This window comes from Thunnus albacares, chromosome 16, assembly GCF_914725855.1.
Source record: "Thunnus albacares chromosome 16, fThuAlb1.1, whole genome shotgun sequence".
Classification (NCBI taxonomy): Eukaryota; Metazoa; Chordata; class Actinopteri; order Scombriformes; family Scombridae; genus Thunnus; species Thunnus albacares.
The window spans coordinates 30,211,167-30,235,597 of record NC_058121.1 but is presented as its reverse complement, the minus strand read 5'-3'; the positions used below and the strand labels follow the sequence as shown (position 1 = coordinate 30,235,597).

General features: G+C 39.7%; 2 protein-coding genes and 1 long non-coding RNA gene across 3 annotated transcripts in view; all 3 read left to right on the top strand.

The window, feature by feature from the left end:
- Nucleotides 1–13,097, top strand: part of LOC122999437 (NLR family CARD domain-containing protein 3-like) — a 41,704-nt gene extending 28,607 nt beyond the window's left edge. Inside the window, exons 6-7 of the mRNA XM_044376368.1 lie at nt 12,424–12,597; nt 12,792–13,097. Coding sequence (XP_044232303.1) covers nt 12,424–12,597; nt 12,792–13,044 — 427 coding nt within the window. The 3' untranslated portion in view covers nt 13,045–13,097. The remainder of the gene's footprint in view (nt 1–12,423; nt 12,598–12,791) is intronic.
- LOC122965689 (NACHT, LRR and PYD domains-containing protein 3-like) overlaps nt 1–24,431 on the top strand; it is a 162,662-nt gene that overhangs the window by 48,674 nt on the left and 89,557 nt on the right. The window lies entirely within an intron of this gene.
- LOC122999500 lies at nt 3,084–4,667 on the top strand. The gene is made up of 3 exons (XR_006407741.1): nt 3,084–3,327; nt 4,291–4,338; nt 4,644–4,667. It is a non-coding gene; the product is annotated as an uncharacterized LOC122999500 (long non-coding RNA).

Below are 24,431 nucleotides of genomic sequence, written 5' to 3'. Positions count from 1 at the left end.
CCTGTCCCTAACCTCAGAGATCAAAACTATATCTGCCTCCTAATTCCTGACAGTAACAGACATTTTTCACAGCAGACATTTTAACGTGTCATACCGGGAAGAGCACAGGTGTAATAACATGAATCATTCATTTCTGTGTGCAGGTTTCAGGGCCCTCGTATTGTGCATGTTGCCTCACTGGCTTAAAACAGGACACGGCTTAAAGAGCTTTTGCAGAATATAAATAAAAACAAACTGCTGAGGATCTGAGAGGCCTCACTGGTTAATAAAAGCATTTCTGATAGACAGACTGGTGCAAGACCATGCATAAACTAATAAGAAAAAAATCAATGTTAATTAAAACTTCAGGCAGCATCCAGTTTAATGGAGTCTGTTAGTGTGACTTCATGTTGTGTTACCATGGTGACTGACGTGTAACACAAACACACGTGTTCTTCTGTGTGTGTGTGTGTGTGTGTAGTAATATTCTGGTGTATCCAGCAGAGGGCACCGTGATTGGCTGAGATGACAGAAGTGAAACACACACACACACACACACACACACACACAGATTTTGGGTGGACTCTCCCTTCAATAAACTCTTCTTCTTCCTCTCCAGGTGTTTCCAGACCCTGTTGAGTGTTTTCCAAAACTCTCCAGGCATCTGCCGTCCATCATGGTGGAGCCGACAGACGCAGGTGAAGTGGGGAGCAGCGAGCTGCGCTGGCCTCCTGATGATGTCAGCAGTGACATCACCGAGGACCATAATGCCCAGGTGACAGGTGAGGTCATCACAACACTATAGAAACATCCCAACAACTTATCTTCATCTCTCAGTAAAAAACAGGTGTGTGTACCTGCAGAGGAGGCGGAGCCAGCGGAGCCGCTGATGGGCGGAGTTAAATCCTCCTGATGATGTGGCTCTTTCATTCTCAGCCAATCACTGTGAAGGTCTCTGTGATGAAGGGAGGGGGCGGGACCAGCTCACCTGTAGCCCCACCTCCTGGTCAGGGGGCGGGGTCAAATCAGGGGAGACTGAACCACTGAAAGAGGAGATGATCGATAGACAGATCCATGATGAAATGAAACGTCAGATCCCAGAGGATTATGGGACGGCGAGCAGCAGGTGAACATATAAATATTAGAAACCTGATCAATTGAAAACATCACTGAACTCAAACACAACATCAGATCTCTGCTGGTCTGCATGTTTCCATCAACTTTCAGTCATCGACCGGCTGCTTTTCTAACAGGTTCAAACTGATCAACTCAACATGTTTTTAGTCTCAGAATATAAGTTATAAAAACTTCTCTGGAGGATGACGTGTCCTGCTTTTGTTGGAATACATATTTCATCTCAGACATCTTGGATTTAGTGATTTGGGTTCAAATTCAAACCTCCTTTGTGCCTTATTTTCATCCTTTCTCTAATTGAGAATGTTGGTATTGGCAATGGTGGTAGTTTTCTCTTACCGCTGGAGGAAAAACTGAGGTTTTCCTGCTGCTGATGGAGGAATGTTGGGTCTCTGTAAATTAAAGAGTTCAGTCTAGACCTGCTCTATGTAGAAAGAGCCCTGAGATGACTTTTGTTGTGATTTGGCGCTTTATAAATAAAATTATAGAGTATTAATACCACACTAACAATACTCTGTTAAAGAAAAAGTCCTGCATTCAAACATGTACTAAAGTAAAAGTGCAGATATATCATCCGTACAATCTATCTACATAACTTAATGCCTGTTCAAGGTGGATCAACTGCTGGATAGTTTAATCTATAGTAACACATATTTTGTTTGTTGATTGTATAAATTGTGTGTAAAATCTTAACCTGTAAAGTAACAAGCTGTAAGATAAATGTAGTAGAATGACCAGTACAGTGAAGTACACAGCTGCATAAAATGGGAATATTAAAGTAAAGTACGTGAACCTCATAACTGTGAGCATAATACTTGAGTAAATGTACTTTTCACCATGTGGTATTAAGGAGGTTTGTGATTTCCATAATTACATTTAGCAGGTTTGGCGTCTGCTTCTCTGACATGAACTGCTCACTGAACCAGACAGTGATGACAGTTATCTGTCAGTGAGTCCAAACTGACGGCTTCTAGTTTCTAACGGTGTTCCTCAAGGATCAGTCCTGGGACCGCTGTTCTTCTGTATTTATATAAACTCTCTTTGTCAATATTTTTACACAGATATGCTGTTATTTACTGCACTGCACCAAACTTAATTCACTTTAAACACTGTCCAAAAACCTCTGCATGACGTAAAACTCGTCCTGATGCTAAAAAAGGTTTTATGGTATTAACATATTCTAAGAAGAAACTAGTGGATCCCTGCTGTTGTTTTTATTGTCTTATAAACACTTTATCTTTGACTCATGACATGACTGGATGTTTTCCTTCCTTTGTTTAGCTGTCAGGATGAACTGTACATACATGCAACTTCTCAGTATAGATTCCCTGGATACTGTATATCATGGAGCTCTATACCCGGGTCGGCTGCTCCTCTTTAACCTCTATAAAGTCATTCTTGGGTTACAGCTGCTCTTTGTTCCCAGGACTCATATTTATTAATTTATTATTTTATGTGTATGAATCTTCTGCAACTTGATTTTCAAACAGTTAAACTTGTTTCCTCCTCAGGAATTAAAATAATTGCTGCACAATCTGTGTGTTGCTGTTTTAGAGGAATTTTACAGCTGAATGTGTCTCATTGAGTCGTTGTTTCAGGTTGATTTTATTCATTTTATTTCTCTTAGTTTTATCCAGACAGCTGCTGGGTTGTTTTCTTCAGGATGTAATATTTTATATGACTGTACTGCAGTGTTTTCACTCTATTATTGTGATGTATTTATGAGACATGATATGTTTATGTGTTATGTGTTTTATGTTGTTTGTCTGTAATCATCGTTGTTGCTGCCGCTCTCAGCCAGGACTCTTAAAAAGAGGTTTTTCATTTCAATGGTTTTACTGGTTAAACAGAGTTTAATGTTTGTCTCCAGTGTGTCTGAGGACACAGATGTTATAATAATGAATCATAATAATGAAGATAAAGAACAATTTATTGTTATTTAACAATTTATACTGTCTGTTAATATTTGACTTTTGTTCCAGATTCTTCGTTCCAAAGTTCAGAGCTGCTGTTCTGTTATCAGATTTCCTTAAAGATCACTTCAGGTTAAAGATGAATACAGAGAGTTGAGACTGTTTGAGAATCAACAGACCTTAAAAACTTCCTGCTGTCAGTTACATGTTTGTTCTTCTTCTGGTTGGTTTCCTGTTGAAGCTGCTGATTAACTTCATCTTCACTCATCAGCTTGATTCAGATGATTTTCAGCATCTAAAGGTAACGTAACCAACAGTTTTCATCATGTTTGTGTTAAATGATGTGATACCAGTAGAGATGGTTGTTATAGTGATGAGTTATGTTGATTTTCTTTGCAACCTGAACAGTTTTTCTGGCAGTTGTAGCTGAAGTCTTTGTTGTTCTACCTGACTGTGGTTTGGTATCAACTTCATTTCCACTGATTGGCATTTTCAAATCTCTGGATATCTTTTTATATCCTTTTCCTGGTTTATAAAGTTCAACTATCTTTTCTGTTGCTTTCCTCGTGGCTCAGTATCCAGTAAAGTCTTGTGCATTCTTTTAATGCCCAAGCATTCAGCTGTAAAACATCTATATATGTTTTAATGATTGTGCACAGTAAGTTGTATAATGAAGGAAAAATAAGATAAATATTAAATCATAAAACAAGGTCAGACAGGTGAGTGTGGTCAGATACCTGCAGCTGTAGAGAAAAAAAACAGAGACTGTCTCCAATGTGGAGGAATCAGTTAATCAATAACCTGGATAATGTTAGAATCATACAGAGATCAATAACCTGGTTATGATACATATCATATCCTGGACATGATTAAAATCAGGCACAACAGGCAGTAGTGTGCATGTAAAGGTAAAAATATACAGATGATGTTGATCACACAGAACACAAGTTCAGTTCTTTGTTGTTCTGTTTACATCAGACAGACAACAATGACATTAGTTTGTGGACAGATGAACATCAGTTTCCAGGTAAATCAGAATACTGCGGCACTGTGAGATTGTTTAATGTCCTCACAGAGAGTCTTGGCAGGTTCCTCCTGTGTGTTTGGAGCTGAACTCTGCTGCAAGGTTCACTGGTTTAATATCATCTTTATAGTTTTGGACTTTGACTGTGAAGTTATGAGAGAGTGACAGCATCCTCAGATTGATGATGAAGGACTGATGAAGGAGAATCAGCTGCAGCTTCTCTCTGTGTTTCCTCTACAGGTGAAGGTAGAACGACTCTGTGACCAGATGTGGATCTGAATTCACCTGGTGAGTATTTTCTTCTTTCTGCCACACAGCTGAATAAAAATATATCATGTCATCAGTTTTTAAACAGAAGTGAACTATAACTTGCTGCATATGAGTCTCTAGTGGACAAAAATACAACTGTATAAAAAGGAATATAGTTAATGCAGTTTCTTCAACATGTATCCACAGTGGAAATCTTAAAGTAATGACTGACTTTGGCTCCATCTAGTGGTAGAATAAAGAACGACAGTGTGATAGACAGCAGTGTGGCTCTGTGATGTGCAGCTTGTTGTAATGAATGAGCTTGTTGTTGTGTTTGTGTGAAGGTGTTTCTCTGCTATGGATCAGTGTGAGGACAGAGAGGAGGGAGTCCCTCCCTCTAAAAGCTCTCTGTGTGGGGAACATGACAGCCAGACCAAAGCTCAGAGGTGAGATGAGGATCTCTAACTGTCCATCACTGTTCTCCACTCACATCACTGCACCATCATTATTCACACTCAAAGCTCTGTGTGTGTTGTGTTGAAGCCCAGAGCAGCAGCACAGACTAGACTCTGCTGGACCTGAACCTGGACCTGAACCCAGCTGTGTGTCCATGAAGAGCGACTGGTCTATGGATCGACCTTTTGACTTCAAACATGAACACCCCTCAGCTGATCAATGGTAAGAATAGAGCAGTCATTGATTTTCTCTTCCTAACGCAGCTGTTATCAACATTAAAATGTAAAATTCTTTTCAGTGTTATTTTATCTACAGGTCTTTTTTTTTTAGATTTTTAAGGAGCCATATTATACCCTTTTCCACAAGTTAACACAAATAATAATAAAATGTATGCTGTATGCTTTGGTCAAAATACCACAAGGATCCAGCACCACAGACCAAACTTGTAATAAACTAGAGTTATCCTCAATGCACAAACTACAGAGGCCCCCAGGGGTCAGTTGGTAGAAAAAGAATATCGATGTGGAAATCTGCACTAACAGACTGAACCGAGGGAACAGACTGGGAAACTGTTCCTGTTTGATGTTAAACCTGTTCTGACCGTCCTGCTCTCTGTGATCATCTCAACTGTGTTTAAACGAAGCTGAACTCACGATAAAGTTGTTCTCATCTGCATATGTTCAGACAGGCATCAATGAGCCTCACACCACTAGGATGGTGAGTCTGCAGCAGCAGGAAGCAACTAAACTAGCAGCTGTATGTGAATCTGAGCAGGAAGCTCAAGTTCACCGACACCAAACTACACACCAACACAACAATCTTCAGGATCAACACTGTTAGTTACACTTGTTTTTATCATTTCTCTGTTTCCATCAGGATCCATCAGCAGAGACCAGATTCTCCTGAACCCAGCTGTGTGTCCATGAAGAGTGATCGGTCTATGGATCGACCTATTGACTTCAAACATGGACATCAGTCTGCTGATCAGAGGTCAGACTGTAAAATGTTTGTGTCTGTTATTATCCAATTCTCATAAGAAGACATATCATTGATGTAAAAATTAATTCTTGACCTCAGTGACTAATACTGTTTTTACAACTCCTCCAAATTAAACAACCAGTGGTTTGATCATGTGACTCCAGAACGACACATAGCAGCGTTTTCTAATCTGGCGTCTCTATCAGCAGTAATCAGCAGGACGACATCATCTGTCTGTGTTTTATAAAACCGTCACACATCACTGTTAAACTATAATGATGTTTCATGGTTCAGGTCTGGTTAGGTTTAAAGATGATGGTTTGGGTTAAAATAATCACTTTGTTAAGAATAGAGAAACATGTGGTGGGTTAAAGTTACTACTTCTTTAAAGTTAGACCACCTTTGTCGTCATGGCAACAATCATAACCATCGTAGTTATGGTCTCCTGTGGCAAAGTCCACTGTTGGGTTAAAGCCTCCATCCAGCCTCCTCCTCTGAATGAGGAAATCTGTCCACATATATAAACATCACCTGAACTGCACCACTGCTCCACCTCACAGTTACTACGACCACTAGATGGCAGCTGTCACTCAAACTAACTACAGGTTGTTGTTGGCGACTGACATTGTGACCAGAGGCCTGTACTATGAAGCAGGATTTGGGGTTATCGAGGTAACTTCAGGTTTAACTCTGGGTTTTCAGTCCTACGTCACCGGTTCACTTCTTACTGGGGTTCATCACCATGGTAACTGATGCTGAGCAGCTAACCTGCTGCGGAGCAGGTTAACCTCAGAGGATCACATCACAACCTGTCAACACTCCGACCACTGACCAATCAGATCAATGGAGTCATCATTCCTACAGGATCCTGACATGGACAAAAGTCCTGAGTTACAATAAAGTGACAAGTAAAAAAGAACAATATATACATTGTTATAGGTCAGTAGAAACATTTTATAGTTTCAGACTTTCTGTTTCCACTCTGGTTTTAAAACAGAGCTTCTAACAAACAGAGATAGTTTATGACACTAATCACATGATGATGATTTTAGCTGCGTGTTAATTGTACAAAGTTGACTTTATCCCTGGAGTGACAGTTGACAGTGTGGATGATTTTACACTCTGATTCCATCACTGCAGCTCAGAATAACATGAGACACCTGTGTGATGATAGTTGGAAATAAAAACCAAAGCTTGTCTTTTATTAAAAGAAATAATCAACACTGTTAATTGGCTCCATGATTATAAAGCAACATTTCAGTCAGATAGACTCATCAGTTATTAACTACTTTTACACTCTTTCCTCCAGTACCAGAAACAGTCTGATGTTACTTTTTAAGTTTTTTTATGTGACATATTCAGATGGTTTCTTCATCATCCAACTAAATAGCAAAACATACTCTCTCTATACTTAAGTCATATATAATAATTCCTACATGTATTTTAAGCTGTAGCCTACTTTTAATATGTAGAAATTATTGCTAGTGTTTCTACATCTTCTTATTCTGTTGTATGATTACAGGATCGTTTACATTTCATTTTGTTGAATATGACCTTTTGCTGTTGGTAAAACAAAAGTTTTCTGTAGGGTTCTTGGTTTCATCTCATATCATGAAGTACTTCATTCATGGTTCTGATGATGTCACTCGTATTTAAAAACTCCACCTCTGTCACATGATCGCGCTCGTAGCAGGAAAACCCCGGGTTGACTGAGCAGTTGATAACCAGCTTCGTAGTTCTGGTTATCTGGACAGCTAATGTTAGGTTCAGTGAAGCTAGGTAATGAAAAGATATCCTGGGTATGTTGAACTTGCTTTGTAGTACAGGCCTCTGTCATGTTGTTTTTCTTGGTCTCCACCAACATCACTGAGGCCTGATGTCCTGCTGTCAAAGGCTTCATAGCAGGAGATCATGTTTAAGCAGACTGTCCAGGGAAGATCAGATCTGTCAGGTTGGGGAAGCAGGAGCGGACCCAAACGCAGAGGCCGGAATGCAGATTTGATGAAAATCTCGTGGATGGTCAAGAACAGGCAAACAGAGCTGAACAAAACTAGCAGACGAAACTAAATGAATGATCCAAGGAACACTCAACTCAAAACCAGACCTTAAATACAGACTAAACTAATCAAGGGATGGGGAACAGGTGACGAGACACAAGGGCAGGCTGGGAGTGATTGGCTGAGGAAACACAGGAAGCAGAGCAGGGCTAACGAGGGTGAAGCAGGGCAGGTGAGGAGGAGTACATGAACACACAAGGGAAACACAATAACAAAACTAAAACCCAGAAAACACAATATTCTAAATACAACCCACACCAACCTGTCCAAGAACCACCATGAACCTAAACTAAAGTACACAACACACCAGGCTAAACAACAAAAGGCAGTCCAAACCCACCACCCAAATATAACAAGACCCATATGACCAGAAGGACTAAACAGAAGTGCAAACCAGGAGACCCCAAAGAACACAAGAACATAAAAAGACCAAAAAACGCACAAAGTCCAGGCAGGGTGTGACAAGATCGAGATGGCTCTGCGGTCTCTAAGCTAGTTCGCCACGCTAACAATACCAGTTGGTTGTAGCTGTGTGGATCAGTTTCTTACTGCAGGTTTATGTAAACACACCTGATGTGTCAAAACACAAAAACACAAAACATCTTCAAGATCAACACTGTAAGTTACACTTGTTTTTATCATTTCTCTGTTTCCATCAGTATCCATCAGCAGAGACCAGATTCTCCTGAACCCAGCTGTGTGTCCATGAAGAGTGATCGGTCTATGGGTAAACGTATTACCTTCAAACATGGACATCAGTCTACTGATCAGAGGTCAGACTGTAAAATGTTTGTGTCTGTTATTATCCAGCTCTCATAAGAAGACATATCATTGATGTAAAATTAATTCTTGACCTTAGTGACTAATACTGTTTTTACACACAAGGTTCTCATAACTACAAACACACACACTCCTCCTACAGACACTTTCCTAAAAAACACAAACTTTATCTGTATAACACTTTTTAAAACAGAGGAACAAAGTCTTTACAGACACAAATGATCAGAGGTAAGACAGAACAGCTGAGTGTTTTAACTGGATCCACTGTGATAGAACACAACACCTTTAACACTGAGTGTCATTATTTATTCTAAGACTTCATCTTTTCTTCACAGAGTTCATCAGCAGAGCTCAGAGGTTCTCAGTGGTCAGTCTGTCCAGCAGCATCAAACACACCTGGACTCCATATTTATGGTGTGTAAATGTAAAACACAGCTACTACTGCTAACTACAACAGCCACAGACTAAATACTAAACTATCATTCTGGTCCTAACAGTCTCCATGCTGCACTCTGTAGACCAGCAGCTTTTCAGTCTGTCACAGATGATCTGATGTCGACTGCTACCAGTTAAATTTACATTTTATTCTGTTCCAGCTGCTGGAAGAGAACATCATCAAATTTGTGAAGAACGAGGTGAAGAAGATGCAGAAGGTTCTGAGTCCAGATTACCCAGAATGCTTAGAGAGTCAGAGTGAGGATGAGGAGGTGTTGGACGGTGAGGATGAAGAGCAGAGGAGGAGCAGCAGAGAGGCATTTCTGAAGATCATACTGCACTTCCTGAGGAGAATGAAGCAGGAGGAGCTGGCTGACCGTCTGCAGAGCAGTAAGAGGATTTTAACAGATTTAACATGATGGAGAGGAAATGGAGGCAACATGGGAGAGTTTTATATTTCAAACTCTGCTGTTAATATGATGCACACATCTGCATCAGATCTATGAATTCTTCTGAGCTGAAAACAGTCAGAAACTGTTTGTCCTCAACTGATGAGCTGAATAGATTTCATAGTGGAGGAAAATATAAACATCTGCAGTTTAATGTTTACATTCTACCAATTTACTGTAGAATCATCTGATTAACTTCATTTGTTTGTTCATTCAGGAACTTGTGCTGCAGAGTGTCGATATAAAGTCAAGTCTAACCTGAAGGAGAAGTTCCAGTGTGTGTTTGAGGGGATTGCTAAAGCAGGAAACCCAACCCTTCTGAATCAGATCTACACAGAGCTCTACATCACAAAGGGAGGGACTGCAGAGGTCAATGATGAACATGAGGTCAGACAGATTGAAACAGCAACCAGGAAACCAGACAGACCAGAAACAACAATCAGACAAGAAGACATCTTTAAAGCCTCACCTGGAAGAGATGAACCAATCAGAACAGTGATGACAAAGGGAGTGGCCGGCATTGGGAAAACAGTCTTAACACAGAAGTTCACTCTGGACTGGGCTGAAGACAAAGCCAACCAGGACATACACTTCACATTTCCATTCACTTTCAGAGAGCTGAATGTGCTGAAAGAGAAAAAGTACAGCTTGGTGGAACTTGTTCATCACTTCTTTACTGAAACCAAAGAAGCAGGAATCTGCAGGTTTGAAGAGTTCCAGGTTGTGTTCATCTTTGATGGTCTGGATGAGTGTCGACTTCCTCTGGACTTCCACAACAATGAGATCCTGACTGATGTTACAGAGTCCACCTCAGTGGATGTGCTGCTGACAAACCTCATCAGGGGGAAACTGCTTCCCTCTGCTCGCCTCTGGATAACCACACGACCTGCAGCAGCCAATCAGATCCCTCCTGAGTATGTCGGCATGGTGACAGAGGTCAGAGGGTTCACTGACCCACAGAAGGAGGAGTACTTCAGGAAGAGATTCAGAGATGAGAAGCAGGCTAGCACCATCATCTCCCACATCAAGGCATCACGAAGCCTCCACATCATGTGTCACATCCCAGTCTTCTGCTGGATCACTGCTACAGTTCTGGAGCATTTGTTGAAAAGCAGAGACGGAGGAAAGCTGCCCAAGACCCTGACTGAAATGTACATCCACTTCTTGGTGGTTCAGTTGAAACTGAAGAACGTCAAGTATGATGGAGGAGCTGAGACAGATCCACACTGGAGTCCAGAGAGCAGGAAGATGATTGAGTCTCTGGGAAAACTGGCTTTTGAGCAGCTGCAGAAAGGCAACCTGATTTTCTATGAATCAGACCTGACAGGGTGTGGCATCAATATCAGAGCAGCCTCAGTGTACTCAGGAGTGTTCACAGAGATCTTTAAAGAGGAGAGAGGGCTGTACCAGGACAAGGTGTTCTGCTTCATCCATCTGAGCGTTCAGGAGTTTCTGGCTGCTCTTCATTTCCATCTGACATTCATCAACTCTGGAGTCAATCTGCTGGCAGAAGAACAAACGACATCCTGGTGGTCTAAAGTCTTTAAAGACAAACCTAAACTAAACCATCTCTACCAGAACGCTGTGGACGAGGCCTTAAAGAGTCCAAACGGACACCTGGACTTGTTCCTCCGCTTCCTCCTGGGTCTTTCACTGCAGACCAATCAGACTCTCCTACAAGGTCTGCTGACACAGACAGGAAGTAGCTCACAGACCAATCAGGAAACAGTCGAGTACATCAAGAAGAAGATCAGTGAGAATCTGTCTTCAGAGAGAAGCATCAATCTGTTCCACTGTCTGAATGAGCTGAATGATCATTCTCTAGTGGAGGAGATCCAACAGTACCTGAGATCAGGACGTCTCTCCACAGATAAACTGTCTCCTGCTCAGTGGTCAGCTCTGGTCTTCATCTTACTGTCATCAGAAAAAGATCTGGATGTGTTTGACCTGAAGAAATACTCTGCTTCAGAGGAGGCTCTTCTGAGGCTGCTGCCAGTGGTCAAAGCTTCAAATAAAGCTCTGTAAGTGGATGGATGACTAGAAAAGTACTTATACACTATTTGATTATAAACAAGACTAGTACTGGTATATGGATGGACTGTGTATGGTCAATGTGTGAAACTGTGGCCAATTTTTTTACAGTCATAGTCAGTGGTAGTGTCTATAATGTGAATTCCTGGATATTAAATGTCCATCTGCAATTTTCTGTGGTGGTCCCAGTAATATTTGTTGTTAAACGGTACTGAAGTAGCATATCACATGACATGGTTCAGCTACATTTGAGTAAAAAAAAAGGTATAAATGCAGTTGTAAGAACATTACTTTCCACTCATATCTTGGGATGTTTCATTTGAAAGATAACTTATTTTAACATCAATTGTAACTATTCTAATTATTTTTATTTTCTCTTTCATCTGTTTCAATCTTCGGATGTCTGTAAACATATGGTCTTATTCATATGTTAATGTAGGATTAGCATACTATGCTGTGACGTCTTTCAGAGCACAAAAACACTGTAAACACACCTGTCACCTACCCAGCACAGTGCTGTCAAACTATAAACACCACTGCAACAACTTATTTTTATACAGTCTATAGACTACACACACTCACAGCACGACACAGCTATGCTAACAATGCTAGGCATGCTAATTAGCTGCTAGCTGCAGTGCAGGCTGGTAAAATGGATCTACTGCATTTGTTTGTATCCATGGGTTTGTGCTCCTGTTGGTGTCAGAGCCTCTATGTGAGGTGCTGGGTAAATGTGTGTTTTTAAAACTTATTTTGGGGCTGCTCTGAGAGTGACACATGACTGCTACTTCATCACTCAGTCAGTGAGTCAGTGATGGACATTCTGGGTTATAGGGTTGGTCCATGGCAGGTCCAGCCAAAAATATCAACAAACCTTTAATATTTTATGGAAGGGAAATAACATTTCTTTATTATGTTAATCACTAATTCTTCTTCAGGCTGAGTGGCTGTAACCTCTCAGAGAGAAGCTGTGCAGCTCTGTCCTCAGTTCTCAGCTCCAAGTCCTCTAGTCTGAGAGAGCTGGAGTTGAGTAACAACAACTTGCAAAATTCAGGAGTCAAGCTGTTGTCTGCTGGACTGGAGAGTCCACACTGCACACTGGAAACTCTCAGGTCAGGATACAGCATCTATAATTTTGTTATCTTGAACAATGAGAATAAAGCTGACTCAGAGAGAGATTTTAACGGTTGATTATTTGCATGCTGCTTTATATTCAGATCAATGTCAATTATTCTGCACAACATCTGTAGGACTCTGGTACTTATGATTAAAAAACATTGTGTTATCAATCTTTTTATATTTCAAGTCTGTCAGGATGTCTGGTCACAGAGGAAGGCTGTGCTTCTCTGGCCTCAGCACTGAACTCCAACCCCTCCCATCTGAGAGAGCTTGACCTGAGTAACAACAACTTGCAAAATTCAGGAGTCAAACTGTTGTCTGCTGGACTGGAGAGTCCACACTGTACACTGGAAACTCTCAGGTCAGGATACAGCATCTATAATTTTGTTATCTTGAACAATGAGAATAAAGCTGACTCGGAGAGAGATTTTAACAGTTGATCATTTGCATGCTGCTTTATATTCAGATCAATGTCAATTATTCTGCACAACATCTGTAGGAATCTGGTACTTATGATTAAAAAACATTGTGTTATCAATCTTTTTATATTTCAAGTCTGTCAGGATGTCTGGTCACAGAGGAGGGCTGTGCTTCTCTGGCCTCAGCTCTGAACTCCAACCCCTCCCATCTGAGAGAGCTTGACCTGAGCTACAATCATCCAGGAAACTCAGGAGAGAAACTTCTGTCTGCTGGACTGGAGGATCCACACTGGAGACTGGACACTCTCAGGTATGGACAGACAGTTGGTTACTCTCAGGTATGGACAGATAGGTGGACACTCTCAGGTAAAGAACTTTTATGCTGAACATAAAAGTTCATTCTTGATCATGGATGTAATAGTTTGAAGGTCATGTAATGTGAGTGAAACCTCTGGAAAAAGCTAGTAAGTCGACATAAAGTTATTCTTTTGTTAAACTTTCATGTTCTCATGGTGTTGTAGGAGCGTTAATACTTTATTAATGAATTACCTTGTTATTAGGGCACCACCTCCTTTTTGGTTAGGATTTATTAGTGCCAGGAGGAAGCACTAACCCTTGTTCAGTTTAATCAGTGAATCAGTCTTACAGTCGTACGATCTTGTCCCAAACAGTGACTTCTCTTTACTGCAGCTCAAAGAAACAACCAAACACTTTTAGGATAAATGAAGACATTTATTAATAGCTAAAAGTCTTGAGGATACATGATAAAGCATAGATAATATAACATATACAGATAATATACAGAACATTATAAATAAAAAGAAAGTAAAATAAATAAGGCCTAAGAATGATAAAAATTAATAAAGAAAATTATTCAGCAAGAGTGGCTCGAAGTGCGTGACTCGAGGCTTAACGTGTTGTACCGGGGAATGCTGAGGGGAAAAGCTAATTCAACTTCTCTAAATAAATTCTTTCATTTTAACGTTATTCGACATCAACCCTTGATCACAAAGCCATGTTATGTCTTACTGTTGAGGTGTGTCGTCGTGGTAGAGGCGTCATCTTGGCAGGTCCAGAGTTGTTGGTGCAGCATTACCAGCGGTGTTGCAGTGGAAGAGCCCGGATCAGCTGTGGGCTGTGGCGCATCTCAGTGGATGCAGAGGCGTTGAATGCCGGTAAAGAATCAGACTGTTTCAGGCTGCTCTGAAAGAGTCTTTAGGCCGGCTTCACTTCTGGTTTTCAATATTGCTCTCAGAGAGCAGGTTCAGTTTCAAGTCTTCTTCTTCTTCTTCTTCTTCTTCTTCTTCTTCTTCTTCTTCTTCTTCTTTGGGAGCTTACGTTCAGGCTCTATTTGGCTTGTAGTAACTTGAGTTAAGTGTCAAATAAAGTTAAGTCTGACTACGCTCAAGTCTTCAGCGGCGTCTACTTCAAAATAAAATACTGTACGTGTTTACTTCAAAATAAATTACTATACGTGGAAATACGAGACTTAATGTCACTAATAAAACAAAACAAATTAACTTGTTGCGATAAAAGATTAAATTCGGATACATTTGATTGAAAAACAAATAAAAGAGATGTCTTAAGAATTTTCTTGAGTTCTTGGAGGCCAGCTCAAAGAGGAATCTCTTTGAGGCTGTTTTTATAAGTTAGAATAAGATGGGAGGAGTTTTAGGGATGTTCTAAAGGGGTTCGCGCCGAATTATTGATGAATATTCAATTTCTTTGTACTAGGGGCTTTAGGTGTGGCTGGTGGTCTGCAGCCTGCGTCTCCTGAAGTAAAGGAATTTGGGAAAATCTAATTCTGAGTTTTTACATGCAAAAACTTACCCTTCAAGTCACTGTTGCCTATTATTTCACATTAAGTTGTAAACACATTCCTGTCACAATGTCCAAGCATTCATGATATTTCAGATTAATAATGGTCCTGTCAGCTTGTATCATATTTATAAAACCATTAAAGAAACAGCTGAGCAGTTTACGCAATTCATGATAATTCATTTGTTCTAATAACAAACATTAACCTTCATATTAACACTTCATGATGTCTAAGCATACAACCTTCATTAGTTCAACTTTCTCAAACTATCTACACATCTTAAACCATCTACTGAAATAGAGTTTAATACTAAAGTGAAAGGAAATAAGGTTCTGCAACACTTATGTGATTAGATTACTTTCAGAAACATATTTAAATATAAGTTGACGTAACTCTTACTTCATAATATAAAAGCATTCAATGTGACTATTGTTTAACAATAAAAGAAAACTTTAAACTCAAATCCTTCAAATATTATCTTTACATTCCTATTATTTTAGAAACTTCAATCTTTGAGCCAAACTACTCGTCTAATTTAACTACTAAAATATGATTGTCTATGAGGTTAATAGATCACAAGTTAAACACTTAAAGTACAAATACATGGTTATTAAACATTCATTAACTCTTCACATAAGGAAATTTAACTCTTGTCAATAGAGGGCAGTATTGTTACCTGTAGTCTTACCTGAAGTCTTATATCTCTTTAGTAGATAGTCATACATATATGAAAGTTATACCATTCTTCTTGTATTTACACGACAAATAACATGATATAAGTTGCATAATGATTAGACATTTAATTTACATGAATTTCAGGTTTGCCTCAGATTTGCAAAGGGGGCTTCACAAAGTCCTCAGGAATGTGGATTAGTTCATGGCTTTGTTGATAAGAGTCTGTCTTCCATCTATAAGGTGGGAGTTGTTTTCCTCCGGTCCAAGTGGCCTTTAGGGTCATTTCATGCTTTTAGTTCGTGTCGTAGTTCAACATATCAAAATGGTTTCAAGGAGGTCTTCCTGAGTCTGTTGAGCATCACTGATTGAACCCCCACTTGGAGGGTTACAAAGGTCGGTTCTGCAGGCCGAGGGTCTGCTCTTACAAACTTAGGAATCCAGAGAGTCTGTCTCTTATCAGTGGTGTTTTCTCCCAGAGGCCAAAGGAAGCCAGGCTTCCCCTGCTTTTTTAGACTGCAGTTGTCATTTCAATAAAAACACTTTGTTTAACAGTTTCGGTTATTCTGTGCTGTTGTTGTCATCTCTTCCCCATTTCTCATTGAGTATTTTACAATGAGTGAAACAGCGCCCCTCTAAATGTTATGTGGTGAATGTGTGGTGAAACAGTATAATGCACTTCTACTGTAGACTAATGTCATGTCCGTGGGGAGGCCAGACTGAAAGTGGCATCCCTTGGTGAAAAAAAATTGAAGCATAAACCAATCAGATGAGGCTACCCTCATGCCACTGCCAATCTGTGATTAGTCAGGACTATACCAAGGGAAGCCAGCCAACCTTTGGCCTCTCACCAATCAAATCATAGGATGTTATCAACGTCATTGATAACCGTTAGCCATTTGATATCACCGTTAGCAACATTAGCAAGTGTAGTGATGGAGGGTGGAGATTTGGAGTTTTTAGTAAAAAACAATTTTACTAAACTACCACTACAGCAGCAACTCAAAATTATATCTGACGGCAGGCCAACACCCAAACTAGAGCTGCGTATGGAGAGGAAAAAAGGCGGGATTCAGACATTCAATGAGGAAAATTATGTTCGCAAGGAGTGGCTAGCTGGTAGCGCTAAACTTCAGCGGTTATTTTGCTGGCCGTGTCTTTTCGACAAGGATTCGTGCTCACTGAATAATCCATGGGCCACTACAGGATTCATGGACCTTGCCAACCTGTCACGAGCAATTGAGAGGCACGGTAAATCAAAGAGTCACATAGATTGTGCTGTGAAATCGAAGCTTTTTGGGCGTCAGGATTGACGAGGCTCTGGACTCGGTGAGAACCATCAGTACAAAGAAGCACAATGAACAAGTGAAGAAGAACCGGGATATTCTGATGAGACTCATTGTTGCAGCCTTGTACCTTGCGCGCCAAGAACAAGCATTCAGGGCAATGCGGCTGCTGGCAGCTCAAACGGGGGCAATTTTGTGGAGCTGGTACATACATTTGCAGAGTTTGACACTACACTTTCAGAGCACTTGGGATCGTCTTCCTCTTCAAATAGGGTGAGTGAAATGCACACCCCCTTCTCCCTCTATGGCTTTACTGCTGACTGAACTGCCCATGTAGCTATGTGTGCAGTTTTTGATGTGGTCATATTGCTTAATGTGCCATACTTGCCTGGGTTTAGCTGAATGTGTTAGTCAGTCCGTGGAAATAGACTGAAGTTTTATTGTGGTTGTTTACACATATAAAATCAGCACCACGGACAGCACTCATAGGGCCAGGTTACCTGAATAGATGCTATTTGTTTTGATTGTTTATGGCCTCTGTAGGTCTGTTACTGGGTTGTTATGTGTTTTAGGTCATGTTGTATAATGAACATTTGGTCTAGTTTTAAAGGATAAGGAAGTATGGAGAGTATTTGTGTATTTCAAGCACATACAACGGGGCTTATAAGTCATGTGTTTGATACATGTAGACTACTGATACTTTATGATGTAGCCGAAAAATAAAACTTTAAACGTCTCCTGATTTAATTTGTAAATGAATGCTTCTTTTATCCATTATCGGACCTGTACTGTGTATTAAGCGGCCGGTTATGCATTTGGGGGGGGGGGGGGGTGCATAAATTAATAAGAACATGCATAAATTGATAAGATGTTTAGGACTGTGTGTTTGAGAGAGAGAGAGAGAGAGAGAGAGAGAGAGAGAGACAGAGAGAGAGAGAGAGAGTGTGTGTGTGTGTGTGTGTGAGAGAGAGAGAGAGAGAGAGAGAGTGTGTATGTGTGTGTGTGTGTGTGTGTGTGTGTGAGAGAGAGAGAGAGAGTGTGTGTGTGTGTGTGTGAGTGTGTGTGTGTGTGTGTGTGTGTGTGTGTGTGTGTGTGTGTGTGTGTGTGTGTCGGTGATACAATTTGATACAGTTTTGTGTAAAATGACAGCGGCGTGCTAATAGCTCATCTGGTTACATTACACTGGCTGTTAAAGCAGCAACGTAGTCTTTCCTGTCTCTCTTGTCTCACTTGGCTTCCTCAAAAGTTTTCCCCCGCGCCACTGTCTCTTATTTTCCTCAAGAATCAAAGATTGGTTACCAGAATTAAAGAACAAGCGGTTGTCCTCCTACAGTGTCCCTGAACTCATCAGAGGAGAGTCCATCTATTATTTTATTAAACATGTATTTATTGTTCATTCTAAAGAAGTTCACTTGTATCATTTAGAACTTTCTAACTTGTTGTTGTTGTTTCTTATTGTGTCTTTCAACTATTATTATTATTATAATTATTATATATTCAAACCAAATAAATGAACAGCCTTAAAGGTTCATTTATTCTCTAACTCTGAAATCTTGATATTGAATTATTGAAGTCAAGTCAGTTTTATTTATTCAGCCCCAAATCACAGATTTCCTGTTTGACTCCCTCAGAGCCTCAAGTTGGATTAAATGACACATTACAAGTTGAATTTTGTATTTTGACTGATCTGTTAAGAGGTTACTGTAGTTATGCAGTGATGTTTAAAAGAACTTTATTACTTGTCATTGATGTTTTATTTAGATATTATTATTATTATTATTATTATTATTATTATTATTATTATTATTATTATTATTATTATTATTATTTTATTTTTTATAATTGCATTAAAATGTTTTGCTGTCTTATAGCTGCATTTATTCTCTGATAACTTAATTTTCACCTTGAAGTAAAGTCTCCTTTAATATTGAAGTCATGACAGGCTCTATCCTCAGCACAACATGCAGAGGTCAATATTTAATATTCTGATTCATCATGTCTGAGGACATATTTGTACATCACATCTTCTTCTTCACGTCTTTTCCTCTCAGACTTCAGTGAAAGAATCCAGCAGACAGTTGAGACAGATGAGTTGCAGCCTGTTTCTGTGTCACTCTGACAAACTGAGGAACACTGCTTCATGTTGAACAGCAGTTAGGACTCATGTTGGATAGAAAATCATTCTGACTGTGTTTCTTCCTCCAGGTTGGACCATGGTAGAGAGCTCAGGTCAAGACTTTATCTGAAGAAGTGTAAGTGTGGATTTAATTTGATTCATGACAACTAAACAGCACACAGTCAGTTTCTCTTTAAATACAAAGTTGGTCTTTGTGGTTTTTATTCATTAAAACATTACTGACAAAATGTGTCATTAAACTTTATAGAAATGAACAACAGATCAGAACTTAAACAGAGAATAAATCCATCAGGTGTGTCAGATGATAAACTGCTGCTGTGTTGTTTCTTCTTCTCTTCATCAGATTTCTGTGAACTCACACTGGACACAAACACAGCACACAGAAACCTCAAACTGTCTGACAACAACAGGAAGGTGACATATGTGAGAGAGGATCAGTCATATCCTGATCATCCAGACAGATTTGACTACTGGCCTCAGCTGCTGTGTAGAAATGATCTGACTGGTCGCTGTTACTGGGAGGTCGAGTGGAGAGGAGACGTTCGTATATCAGTGACTTACAGAGGAATCAGAAGGAAAGGAGACAGTTATGACTGTTTGTTTGGGTTTAATGATCAGTCCTGGAGTCTGAAATGCTCTGATGGTGGTTACTCTGTCATTCACAATAGCACAGTAACATCCATCTCCTCCTCCTCCTCCTCCTCCTCCTCCTCCTCTGTCTCTAACAGAGTAGCAGTGTATGTGGACTGTCCTGCTGGCACTCTGTCCTTCTACAGAGTCTCCTCTGACACACTGATCCACCTCCACACCTTTAACACCACATTCACTCAGCCTCTGTATGCTGGGTTTGGGGTCTGGCCTGATTCCTCAGTGTCTCTGTGTCCTCTGTCTGAGGAAGAGTCTCCTCCTGTGTAGACAAACAGTCACACTGCTGACTGAAGACAGCTGCTGAAATCACTGTTCACTCTGTTTACCAGTGAACAACAGAAACTGGAAGTGACAGCAGCTTCCTGTGTTTAAATGTTGATGGTGGACGAGGTTTCACTCTGGTTTCATTTGGATCACTGACTGTGCTTTAATGTCAGAATATTGTTTCTATTAGAAGTAGTGAAATGATCTCCTCTGGGCTGAATTTATGTGTAAAAACTGTGTTGACTCTGATTGACTTCAGTAAAGTTTTCTTGGAGCAGCATCTAGTAGCTGTTAGTGGCTGTTAGTTATTCCATTTTATCAGGATCTTAAAGTGAAGTTTTTCCTGAAAATGTCCAGCAGACATCCCAGTCTGTTTGACATCAGCTCAGTTTGTGTTAAATCATGAACATCAACGTATGTTTCTATCTGATGTAATGTGTCTGACATGTATGTATATAATAACATGTATGGGTTGCTTTCCTTTAGTTTTTCTTGCCTCTGCAGGTGATGTAAATATTGTCTTGTAAGCTCATGTTTGCTGGGCAGCTTTGGCTGTTTTACACTTGAATAAAAATATTCATTCACTACTTATTCAGAGAACATCACTTGTTTTTTACATGGATGTGTAATGTTATACTACTTCTACTTCTACTACACTACTTGCGTTTTTCTCTCATTAGAACATTTATGACAGAATGAATTCAGCAAACATGATCTTTACAGATGTTACATATATTTCTCACATTGTGATGTTTTACAGTCCTTCTTTATTTGACATTGTTGTTTTTAATCATTAATTAATGTTTAAGATTAAATGAACAAAGAGAGAAATAAAAAGAGTCTGTCAGATGTCCAATACGTTTTCTCAGGAAACAGGACTGAGTTCACCTGTACTGAAACATCTGGCCCAAGTTTCCTGTATGTTGGTTAGTTTGTGGTGATTTGATGAAACACAGCTGTGTTTGGGAAGTCGCACCATGTGAGCAAAATATAACCTATAAAAATAATCAGAGCTCTTGATGCTTTATATCCTTTTTAAATGTGGCCGAATCATTAAACATTTAAAGATCAAAGAAATACAATTATTAATTAGAAATATAACAATATTTTTTTACTTTGAGTTTTACAATGTATAATTTAAGAGCAAAGTAATTAACTTATTATACTGCAATTACAATTAATCATGTTAAAAGTCTTTAATTTAGTTTCTAATAATTAAAGTTCCACTTTCCTCTATTTTAGAAACCAGTGATGGAGACATATCCACGGCCACCAGGGCCCCAATCACATTAATGAGTTTACCAACAATCACAGCTGGAAATCATGTTGCTATATGTGACCATATGTGATATTTACAATGTGATGTTACTGTAGTGCAGAGAAATATTAATATTATAGAAACACCATAGAATATTATATTATAGAGTAATATTGTAGAATGATTACAGATATGTTATATAAATACAATGGAAAAGGAAAGTAGGCTGCTGTAAAGTCCAATAAAACAATAAAAACCTAAATCATTTTTATTCATTGTTAATTGTACTTTGGTCATAAGAACTCAGCTGCCCATCATAAATTAAAGTTTATTAATCCAACATGTTATATCCTGTATATTCATATCATTAATAATAATTATAATGATCTTTATATCTCTTTTCTAAACAAAGTTCATGTGCTTTAATAAAGTTAATAATATTAGTGCAGCAGCTGTTCAGGCTGATTGATGCTTCAACACATAGAAACATGAATCCAGTTGATTGAGGTGTGAATGAGTTTAAACAGCAACAACATGAAAGAAACTAACAGTCTATTAAACACAGATGTTCACAACTGTAACAGTGAATCTTTTCTCATTTCAAGTAGAATGAAGCTGCATTTAAAATAAAATACATAACTTTTGATAAAATGTGCATCCTAAAATAAAGTGTATTGATCATATCAGGCTCTGAGATGGTTTATTTTCTGTGGCTTCAGTTGGGATCATTTGATATATTTGCTCCAAAGATTTGTTTTTATATGAGACAAACTGGTTTTGAGCTGCTGTGGGAAGCAGCCTGAGAGTCTGACTGTTGTTGATTAAAAGCTGTTCTCACTGTCTAGTTTTCATGTTTTACACTGCAGACCACTGATTGGTCATTTATCTCATTCACAAGCTTCCTGTTCCAGAGAAATCTTTCCCTCGTTCTCTCTCCTCACTGTCTCTCTCTCAACTTACCTGACTCACCTACTATAAACTGTAATATTCTCTCCTCTAATATCTCTGATGGTCACATGACGCCTCTCATATTAATCATGCAGCTCTTTACTTTATTTAACTTCACATCAAAGTGTTTCCTCTTTATTTGTGTCACAGTGCAGCTGCTCTGATGGATTCATGTTTTCTAATAGTTTCAGTTCCTCTAATAGAACTACTGACTACTACACAACATCCTGGTGGTCTCAACTGATTTCCTCCTGGTGGTCTGAAGTGTCCAGAGACAAACTAACACATCTCTACCAGAGTGCTGTGGATGAGGCCTTAAAGAGTCCAAATGGACACCTGGACTTGTTCCTCCACTTCCTCCTGGGTCTTTCACTGCAGACCAATCAGACTCTCCTACGAGGCATGCTGACACAGATAGGACGTAGCTCACAGACCAATCAGGAAACAGTTGAGTACATCAAGAAGAAGATCAGTGAGAATCTGTCCGCAGAGAGAATCATCAATCTGTTCCACTGTCTGAATGAACTGAATGACCGTTCTCTAGTGGAGGAGATCCAACAGTACCTGAGTTCAGGAAGTCTCTCCACAGATAAACTGTCTCCTGCTCAGTGGTGAGCTCTGGTCTTCATCTTACTATCATCAGAAAAAGATCTGGACGTGTTTGACCTGAAGAAATACTCTGCTTCAGAGGAGGCTCTTCTGAGGCTGCTGCCAGTGGTCAAAGCGTCCAACAAAGCTCTGTAGGTGGATGAACCACTGCATGTATGAACAACTTGAAATATGTTTAATTTTAAACATGATAAATAAAACATTACATTTGTGTTCATCACTATTTTTTTCAGGCTGAGTGGCTGTAACCTTTCAGAGAGAAGCTGTGCAGCTCTGTCTTCAGTTCTCAGCTCCCAGTCCTGTAGTCTGAGAGAGCTGGAGGTGAGTAAGAACAACCTGTAGGATTCAGGAGTGAAGCAGCTGTTTGCTGGACTGGAGAGTCCACACTGCACCTCTCATAAAGATCCTTCAGCTTTTGTAAAAATGACACCGACGTGCATGAAATCAGTTTATTACAAATGACGGTGATACAAAGAAATCCTGTTGATGATGAACACATGAGAGTCCAGATATCTGCAAATCAAAATCATTTGAACTCAATAAATAAATCAGCAGGTTCTACTCCAGTAGAAACACGGGTCGACTGCAGGACCATCACATGATCAAATGCATAAAAAAGGTTTTTGGATACCAGGATACACACAGAGTAAATATGAACAGTTTGGTTTGCTTCGTCTACTCAGCCTGTTTCTACAGCTCGTCTGTTTCAGAGGTGCATGCACTGTAACAAAACACTAAATGCAGGTAGCCCAGATGACCACTCACCTGTAGCAGCAGCAGTTACATCATCACAGCAACAGCCAATCAGGTTTGTGTTCTGGGCAGGCGATAAATCAATACATTCTCAATGGCTGCAGAGCACAAAAAATAAAACCCCAAAAACCTCAACTCCACCCACTTTCACAAGGTGTTTGTCAAATGAAAAAAGTGCACATTTGGTGAACTAGCCTCAAACTCTCACCTGCCTCAAGCTACAGGAAACATGCACTTTACAAAACAAGAGTCTGAAACATCCTGTTCCTCCCACACTTCAGTGAGATCCTCTGATTCTCTGGTCTTTGCTCTGTGCTGGACACACAGACGTGAGACGTGACTGAAGACAAAGAACAAGATGATTTCAGTGAATGTATGTGGTCTGTACAGCACTCAGCGCTTTAACACACCAAGGAAGTAAAACAAACTTCAGCTCAACACACGTGGACTACAACACAGTCAGCAGCTCAAACACACAACACACACGGATCTATGAAGTAAAGGTCGAACCCGCTGAAAGTCTGTTCACACAGCAGGTGACAGATCAGTCTGAGGGTTAAAAAGCCCTGCGGCTCGACTCACAGACACTGCAGCTCATCTTCACCCTTTGCGGCCGGCAGAGCGCCCTCAAGGTAAAGATGTAAATATTTTACTCATATAGAACTTTTCTTTTCTAAACTCTACAACTGTGATGGAAATTAAAAGAGGTTTTAAGCATGTTTATAGAGGAAGGTTTTTACAAGAAATTCAAGGGTCAAAAACAATCAGCTAATCTTTTACACAATCTGCTCCAACATTTAGAGGCTGTGACAGTAAATACTTACTAACCAGCTTATAAAGAGTTCCTGTCAATTCCAGTAAAGAGTTAAATTAGTCTAGTTGAGAAATTCAGAACTAAGCCCAGACTAAGAATGATCCAGCATCAAACTGCCTCCGTTTGTTGGTTCAAACCCAAGAAAATGACGTGTAAAGTCCATGTAGTTGTTCTGAAGCAGAATGATGTGTAAACACTGC